The 8,573-nt window shown below is 36.0% G+C and overlaps 1 protein-coding gene across 2 annotated transcripts; it reads left to right on the plus strand.

Moving 5' to 3' along the window:
* Positions 1-1,730: 1,730 nt before the first annotated feature.
* LOC309491966 (homeobox protein Hox-C6b-like) lies at positions 1,731-7,892 on the plus strand. 2 transcript variants are annotated; one of them, XM_082190994.1, is made up of 3 exons: positions 1,731-2,383; positions 3,558-6,529; positions 6,924-7,892. In XM_082190994.1, exons 2-3 carry the CDS (start codon positions 6,136-6,138, stop codon positions 7,226-7,228), a joined length of 699 nt encoding a protein of 232 aa, XP_082047120.1. In that variant the 5' UTR covers positions 1,731-2,383; positions 3,558-6,135; the 3' UTR covers positions 7,229-7,892. The 2 variants fall into 2 exon arrangements, with proteins under 2 accessions (XP_082047120.1, XP_082047119.1); XM_082190993.1 differs by lacking the exon at positions 1,731-2,383 and having other exon boundaries at positions 3,415-6,529.
* Positions 7,893-8,573: the final 681 nt, after the last annotated feature.

Below are 8,573 nucleotides of genomic sequence, written 5' to 3' on the forward strand. Positions count from 1 at the left end.
TTCTCTGGCTGCTCTAACGGTGAGTCTAAAAGCTATAGCAAAAAGCCAAGAGTAAAGTGATCAATTGATTATAGCTGCCTATTGATGTTGTTATCAATAGAGATTATAAATCATTAAAGTCAGTAGCACCTCATATGATCTATACCTTAATCTCATAATGTCTGTGTTTTCAATTATAAAAGTGCTGTGATTATACAGCAGGAAATCCAACAGAATTGTATATGAATCTCAACAATGGTGACACTTGCAATGCATGCTGGGTACCCAATAGTAAACCTATTATCCTAAACCATGTTAATACAACATAACATGTTTAGTTTCAGCTTGTGTAAAAGGTTAGGGTTCCATGTTAATACAACTCAACATGTTTAGTTTCTGCTTGTGTAAAAACTAAAGTGGTATAAGGCAACGGGTTTCCACGCGATTTGCAAGTAAAGTCAACTAATTCGGGTTAAGAGTATAGACACTTTGATGGAAATTAATTTAGCAAGATCCACTGTCTATTCAAGGTTAAAAAGTTGTGAAATGATAGGCTATTTTCAGTTGTGATTACTTCACTGTGTTGACATTATTCCAGACTGACTGTAGTCCTTCAGTGGCTTAAGCCTGCTAACGGCAGAACCTGGTTCTCCTTAAAGGAATAATTCACCCATAATGCATTATTTATGTAACTAGTGCTCACCGTGTGCTGCCTTCAATCCCATGCCTGGGCCGGTTCTGCTCGGGTCTCCTCTACAGAGAGAGGAACATCCAGAGACTGACGCTCCATTTCTACAAAGTTCATGGAAAGACATTTTGACAATTGAAGTCCAGTCTTCCTTATAAACTGTGCCTAATTTTATGGCTCATGTGGTTGAAAAGCATGCAATATTTTGCAATTATTAAATGTTTCCCTGTAGTTAACAGATGGAGGTGGAAGGAGGCTGTCCAGCTCCCATAACAGTGCGGCCACATAAAAGGAAAGGTGTAAATCCAAACACTGGAATTGACATTAATTGTTTTGAGTCTTCATGAAGGCTGTATTTGTAAGTGGCTGTGGCCTGTTAGGTTTGGGCAATGTCCAAATGTGTGTGTTCATTTGTTTATTTAACTGTAGGGCTGAACAGTTCATCCAAATCTTATCAAAAGCGCGATATGGCCTTCTGCAATTTTCAAATCACAGGAGGTGCAATATTTGTTAAAGGCAAAATGTGTGTCAAAACACCATTTTAAATTAAATATGGTGGTGCTGCAGAGATGTCCTGGGGCCTACACATCATATTCTACAGTTTTAAGAAAACGTCTTTGTTAAAACTTTGGAAAAATCACACCATAATCATTTAAATGTTTTTCAATGAAAATGAGAATAATTATGTACAAATTATAATTCACTCCAATATCACAAATCATATCGCACGTATGGGAAAGTATGGAATTCGATTCGAGTAATTTCCAGGTCTGAATAAGTATGGAACAAAGAAAAGAGATTATTGAAAAATATTTGTTTCCAGACTATTGCCCCATTCCCTTTTCTAAAATATATAATTGAGATTTTCTAAATACAAATGGACAAATAAGTGTCCAGTTAGTGTTAACAGACAGTGCAACTGACACAGGATTTTGGATTTTGGATCAAACTGTAAAAGTGCTTTTGATTTTCACAGTCCAAAGCACATTAGTCTCTGCTGTGAGAAAGCGATCAACACCTCCCAGTCAGCACAATAGTGGAACCACATTTTTTAAATGTCAATATAAATGAACTTGTATAGCTACATAAATTAAAGAAAGCAAGTCTGAAGACTACAGTATGAGATTTTAGTTGCATTCATATACTAAGACTCTCAAGAAAAGTGGTCGTCCATGATAGAAAGAAGGCGCAACATTCTTGGCTGGTTGGTGACAAATTTACAGCTATGTAATAAAAGTTTACGACTTAGCCAAGCAAGGAATGGATTGGCTGTGCGAAGTCACATGGTGTCCTCTCCATGATAATGAACTTTATAATGTTGTCTCTGCGCCGATCATATTCGTTCCCCATCAAGCTGAACACGGAACATTAGTTGTTTAGTCTTACAACTGCAACAACGGTAATAATTTAGTTGACAGTCGTTTCTACCTCCTCTCCCTGCATCTGCTCTTCAAAGGTAAATAGTTTTAGTTTTGAAAGAAGTCGAGAGCGTTGTCTTTGCACTACTGGAAACAGGAATGGATTTTCAACAGATGTGGATGGATCATTATTTGAGAAGATGCTTGTTAATAAGCGCTCTCTCTCTCTCTCTCTCTCTCTCTCTCTCTCTCTCTCTCTCTCTCTCTCTCTCTCTCTCTCTCTCTCTCTCTCTCTCTCTCTCTCTCTCTCTCCTCGCGTCGCGTCTCGAGCTTCTCAGCGGATCCGTCACGAGGGTCGGTGAGTTTGTGCTTCTGCACTTTAATCAGACAGTTTGTAATTAACACACTCGCAAATACACTTGTAAGAGAAGTAAACGCCGATTTACATATAGGCCTGAGTCTCTTAGATATTTCAATAGCCTAAACAAAGAGATTATTTTTTCATAGAAAGAAATCTATTCGAAATCTATTTTAGTTTTAGAACACTAAAATACATCAGAATGAGAAGTAGCCTAAAGTACTAACTTCTCTTTGTAGACATTTCTGGCGGCAGCACTGCCATCTAGTGTTCATTCATTTATGATTCGTCCTCAGCGTTTATCTCCATTCATTTACGATACAATGTGGGGGAAAACCCATCAATTGGGTAATTCAATAAAGCTGGAATTGTCATAACCTGCCAACAAAATTGGATAAGACAAACGACATAATAGACAAAATATTAGGCCTTCATATATAGGCTTCTTGTTAAAAAAAATTCCCATTGATCCAAAATTGAGATATCAAAGGCTTCAAATACTAATGTTTGAATATAGCCAAGAAGAATTCCATGAATTTTAGAGAATTGTCTTTTTCTTAAAAAAAGAAGCTAAAGGCATAAATAAATAAATGCATCAATAAAAAATTCCAACCAAGCAATAGAATTCTAAGGATGTCCACAGACACAATGTAAGTGCATTAAATTATACATTTTTAAAAATATAACTTTTAAATCTGTAATATATTAATAGTAGGCTAGTTATCTGTAGTTAGTTAGCAACATCTGTGAATGAAGACATGTACAAATCATGTTTTAAAAAAAAAGAAGAAAAACAGCATTATTTGCTGGCGTCCAGGCATTCATTTCAAAAGGTCAAAAGGTCATCTGAAGGAAGCAGAATGATAGATTCACTATTTGCTATGTCATCGGTAGGCTACCTCCAAAATATTTCGATGTTTTGGATTAAATAAAAATAGTTTGAAGTTACATATTAAGATTATTAACTAATAATAAGTATTAAAAATATATATATAAAAAAAATTAAAATAAACTTTTTTTAATTTTGTAATTTTAAGTAATTTTGTACCTATTATCTACCACGTTTATTTTATTTAAACGTATCACGTATTTAGTGCATGTATCATCTTATTATTATAATTCCCCTTCTTATAATTAGAAGAATTTCTAATTCTTTTCTTTTTTTTCTTTCCAGGAAACAGAAGCTTAAGTTAGAGCCTATTGACTTCATTTCACTAATCAATGATCGCAACTGAACACACTCAGTGCAACAACTTACTAACATTAGGAGAATTGTCCAGTCTTTACACAATTGTTTCCAGTCCTGACGTATAATGCTCCAAAACCTGAAATAGTGTAAAGAAGAAACTAATAGCGGCTAGCCACCTCGTAAAATACTTACGAATTGATGTGAGATTGCGTTGAATATTCAGTGTTTAATACAAAAGATGTATATCTACTTTATATATACTTTACTTTTATTTTTTTAACAAGATTTACGGAATTAATGTTGTTTATAGTCATTTCGAAGCAAGTGTTAACAACGACAGCATTTGGACCGTTGTAAAGGCCAGCCAAGCCTAAAAGAACTGAAATAAAACACTTACTTGCACAAAACCACTCCACATTTCAACATGTCTTTTTCTTTAATTCCAATTTACTTTGCCCATTGAGAGCCAGTGAGAAATGTTGTGAAATATTGCTGTTTGAGTTAGGCACCTGTTGCCATGATTTCAATTTTAATAATTATAAGCAACATATATAAAAATGAATGTAGGCCTATAAACGGGCACTAATTAAATCATTATGAAAACGGCTGATTATCAGCGAAAAACAATCTGGAAAAACAATACGTTTCTCCATCTCCAATGATGACTAGCTGCGTTTAAAATGCTAGCTATCTTGCCTTTGTCAGCCCCTATTTAGCCTGTATTTTTTAAATTCATATTTCTTATATATAAATATGAATATGTTTGTTTAAGATTCCATGTTAGTTTACTCCCTGTTGTGAGTATTTCTTAAATATTACAGAAAAATATCAATAAATATTTCTGCTTCTTCCCTGTTCATTTGTTTAACATAACGTGATTTAAAAGTAAGATTAATTTGCTCTTGTTACGCTTTGAGAATATCACTGTGATAACAACCACAGTAAAAAGTAGTTACAGTTGTTAATTTACAATTATGTAAAATCAGAATAGAATAAAATCACTATAGGACAGGATCTTATTCAAGACTAATTTGCACAGTGCAAGCCAAATGTACAATTTGGTGTCATTTCCGTGTAAGAATACAGCATATGCATAGCTGCTAAAGCCAGTAAACCATGCCACTTGTTGCTTTTACGACTTTAATTGTTACAGGCGTTAAGGAATTCTTCTGCAGTAAAACCATAAAACACCCCTCTTTTAAACAACGGGTAAAGCCATTCGTTAAAGCGAAAATATAATGTAGCATACTGTACATCTTCACCTGATAGTGGATTCAGTTAGCCTACTCATTTATCTGATATGGGCAATTTTGGTTTAGGCCTAAAATGGTCAGAGATGCATGGATAAAATAAATAAAAAAATATTTTGAATTAAATTATTAATGGAACGCGTTTATTTTCCATGTAAATAGCATATCTAGATGAGCAAGAGCAAGATACATGCCGTTTATATTTGTTTAATGAAGGCTAATAGGCTAATCCATCTTACTATTACATTTGACATGTATGGTTTCGAAAGCCAACTTGTACATTTTCCTAACGCATCACTCAAGAAAAACAGTTGTTTTATAGGCTAAATCGACACTATATGGTTCAAAACGAATAAATGTCAGGAGGCCTATGTATGAAAATACTGTTTCTTTCTGTTCTATCTCTATTTCAAATGTTGTGGCTTTATCATTTATGTAATAATAAAAAAATACATAGAAACACAATGAAATGAATAACAATCACAGCTTGCACTCCTTACCTCGTTAAGCGTCTGGGGGAAATAATGTTAATCGATTTGTTCAACCAAACCAGTGAAGCGAGGGCTATTCACTAATTACGTAATTTTATTACTAAACCTTAATCTCATTTATCCTATAGGGGCAGAGGCTTGTGGACATAATTCTGTATTACAGGACATTACTTTGACGAGCCAGAAAAAAAGATATATAGGCCTTCCAATGATTTATACAGCTAAGCCACCCTCAAATTACTTAAGAAATGTTTGGAAAGTGTGTGTGTGTGTGTGTGTGTGTGTGTGTGTGTGTGTGTGTGTGTGTGTGTGTGTGTGTGTGTGTGTGTGTGTGTGTGTGTGTGTGTGTGTGTGTGTGTGTGTGTGTGTGTGTGTGTGTGTGTGTGTGTGTGTGTGAGAGAGAGAGAGAGAGAGAGAGAGAGAGAGAGAGAGCGAGAGAGATTGGAAGGGAGGGAGAGAGAGAAAGCTTGAGAGGAAAGAGAGAATCAATAATCAAATATCTCAATAAAAGGGGTGTTCGTGCGTTATGTTCCCTTCCCTACGCTGTTGTAACAGGGCAAAGAAAAGATATTCGTACTTTTATTGTTGCTTCCTGTATTTATTTATTTCTTATCGGAGTGGTCAGCTGATATTGTCATCTTGTCAATCTTATAGCGAAGATTTTGGATGAGTGCACATTCTCTGCTCGGGTTCTGAAATAGATTATAAAGTAAGTTATTTATAAAAGACGTGAAATAAGATATAGGTTGATAAGGATAAAGAGTGCGTGAGGGAAAAAGAGAAGGGAGTGAGAGAAAAAGTGGCGTGTAAAGGAAAGAAGGTATGAATTCCTATTTTACGAACCCGCCGCTCTCGTGCCATTTAAACGGTGGTCAAGAAGTTCTGTCCAATGTGACCCTGAGCTCGACAAACTATGACCCGGTCCGACACTTCTCTCCATATGGCGCGGCCGTGGCCCAAAACCGGATATACGCAAATCCGTTCTATTCGCCGCAAGAAAACGTGATGTTCGGGCCAAGCCGAGGACCGTACGAGTACGGGTCAAATGTGTTCTACCAGGACAAGGATGTGCTTCCTAGTTGCAGGCAAAGCCTTGGGCAAACACAGGGTTCATTGACCCAGGATTACGCTTCAGACCCAGGCAAGACTGCGTCTCAGGAACCGAAAGGAAATATTCAAATATATCCGTGGATGCAGCGGATGAACTCGCACAGTGGTGAGTAGACACAAAAGAGATATATTTAGTGCAGGACGGACCTGTTTGCTTTTACGACTGGGAACCCCACGTTTTATGACCCCATAAAGCACTGACGAAACTGTTTGTTGCCCTGCGATAAACGCGTTTGGTCGTCAGAGAAATTCCAACACGCTTTAGGCTTCCACTAACCAAATCTATTCAGTAGCCTAAGAGAATGCATAGACGTTAAGAATTAGGCAGAGAATGTTAAAATATCTAATTAGTAGAAAAGGGACTGTGAACTTATTTTTAGCTTGATGCATAGCCTATAATGCTCTTTACATTTACATTAGCCAGCCTATTTTTGAATATAGTTGTACAATATTTGGAGCCTTTTCTTCTGACTTTAACCAAATAATCTCTTTTCTAACAGGAGTTGGCTATGGGTCCGACAGACGGCGAGGTCGCCAAATCTATTCGCGATACCAAACTTTAGAACTAGAGAAGGAATTCCATTACAATCGTTATTTGACGAGACGCAGAAGAATCGAAATTGCCAATGCGTTGTGCCTGTCGGAACGCCAGATTAAGATATGGTTTCAGAACCGCCGGATGAAGTGGAAGAAGGAGAGCAATAATCTCACACCCGTCCTCAGTGACAGTGGCTCGGCAGGAGCTGGGCAGGACACGGACAAAGAAGAAGCAGGGGAAACATCCGAGAAAAACGAGCATAACTGACGGCCTTACCGCCCCAACATTCTACTAGGCTACCTGTCGAACTTTCATAATTTGCACAATTTATTAACACCAACAACTGTTACATTTAGTCAATTAAGTCGTGAAACGTGTTTTTCCTCTCCATTTATTCTTTCCCCAAAATTGTGGAAACCTGTTTAATGGCTATTATGAATCAAAGAAAGCTACCACTGGACAGAAAGCTGCAAACATTTTTATCCTCAGTGTATATTGATTTACCCTTTTTGGGATATTATTTTTTCTTTAAAAAGCATCTTTTTTTATTTTGATATCTTGGGTGATGGAAAGTGCATAAGGGGATGCAGACTTTGCTCAAACGCATTAAATTCCAAATATAAGGCTACAATAATTTTTAATAGTTCATTATCGTTTATTACCATACACTGTAAAATCGGTAATGGCAAGTATAGCCTACATTGTAAATGTTTGTAAATATATGAGATTCAGATTTGTGTAGCTTTCCTTACAATGTTCTGTTTTGTGCTTTTCTTTACTTTGTGCTTCGTTCTGTAAGAACCAAACGGTGTAAAAAGTATTCTCAGATCATTTTTCAAAACTTGGAATATTAGCTAACAAGCGATATGAATTAAATGTTTGAAAATCACGGAAAATATTATTCAATAAAGTTGAAATGAATGTAAAGATACCTGATTTCCTGTTAATTATTAAATAAGTCGTGTGCGCAACTTTGAAACATTAAAATGACAACAGAAACCAACCCTTAAATAACAAGATGAGATTGGCATCGAGATATGTATTCTGCCTTACTCCTACTGAGATGTTGTTAAAAAACATTTCTCCCAATTATCTTAGAAAATAAAACTTTTAATGATGTAACACATGGGCCAACACGATCATGTCCACTCATGATTACGCTTTAAAAACTTGTGATGGTTAATCTGCCAAACCGAGAGATTTTCATGCTGTGGTGAAAGTAGTGGTGTAAACTCAAGAAAACAGATGCACACATGAATAGCCTAAAGTTTAGTTTACAACATGCAGAATGATCGAAGGCAATAAAATAATCACAAGACAGGACGAATATTTAATATTTAACGTTAGTTTTACTTAAGCCCACCTTTTACCTTACAATCCCATTGAAACACGATACAACATCGTCCCGTTGGATAGGGACTATCTGTTTTTACTGTGGCTTTTGTGAAGTCTTTCACTGCAATATAGGCTATTAGGCCTACTCGTACTGAAGTAGGCTCATTGCTACTTAAACAATTAAAAACTGAACACGTTATTTTTTATACGTTTGACATGTCTTTATTCAACTAAATAAACTAATATTAAAAGTACCACGAAATAATTGTGAAATTAC

Source organism: Leuciscus leuciscus, assembly GCF_965113295.1.
Source record: "Leuciscus leuciscus genome assembly, contig: HAP1_SCAFFOLD_781, whole genome shotgun sequence".
Taxonomy (NCBI): domain Eukaryota; kingdom Metazoa; phylum Chordata; class Actinopteri; order Cypriniformes; family Leuciscidae; genus Leuciscus; species Leuciscus leuciscus.

Coding starts and splice junctions, on each gene's coding strand:
- LOC309491966 (XM_082190994.1), top strand. CDS start 6,136: ATGAATTCCTATTTTACGAACCCGCCGCTCTCGTGCCATTTAAACGGT. Junction 6,530..6,923: donor GCGGATGAACTCGCACAGTG/GTGAGTAGACAC, acceptor CTTTTCTAACAG/GAGTTGGCTATGGGTCCGAC.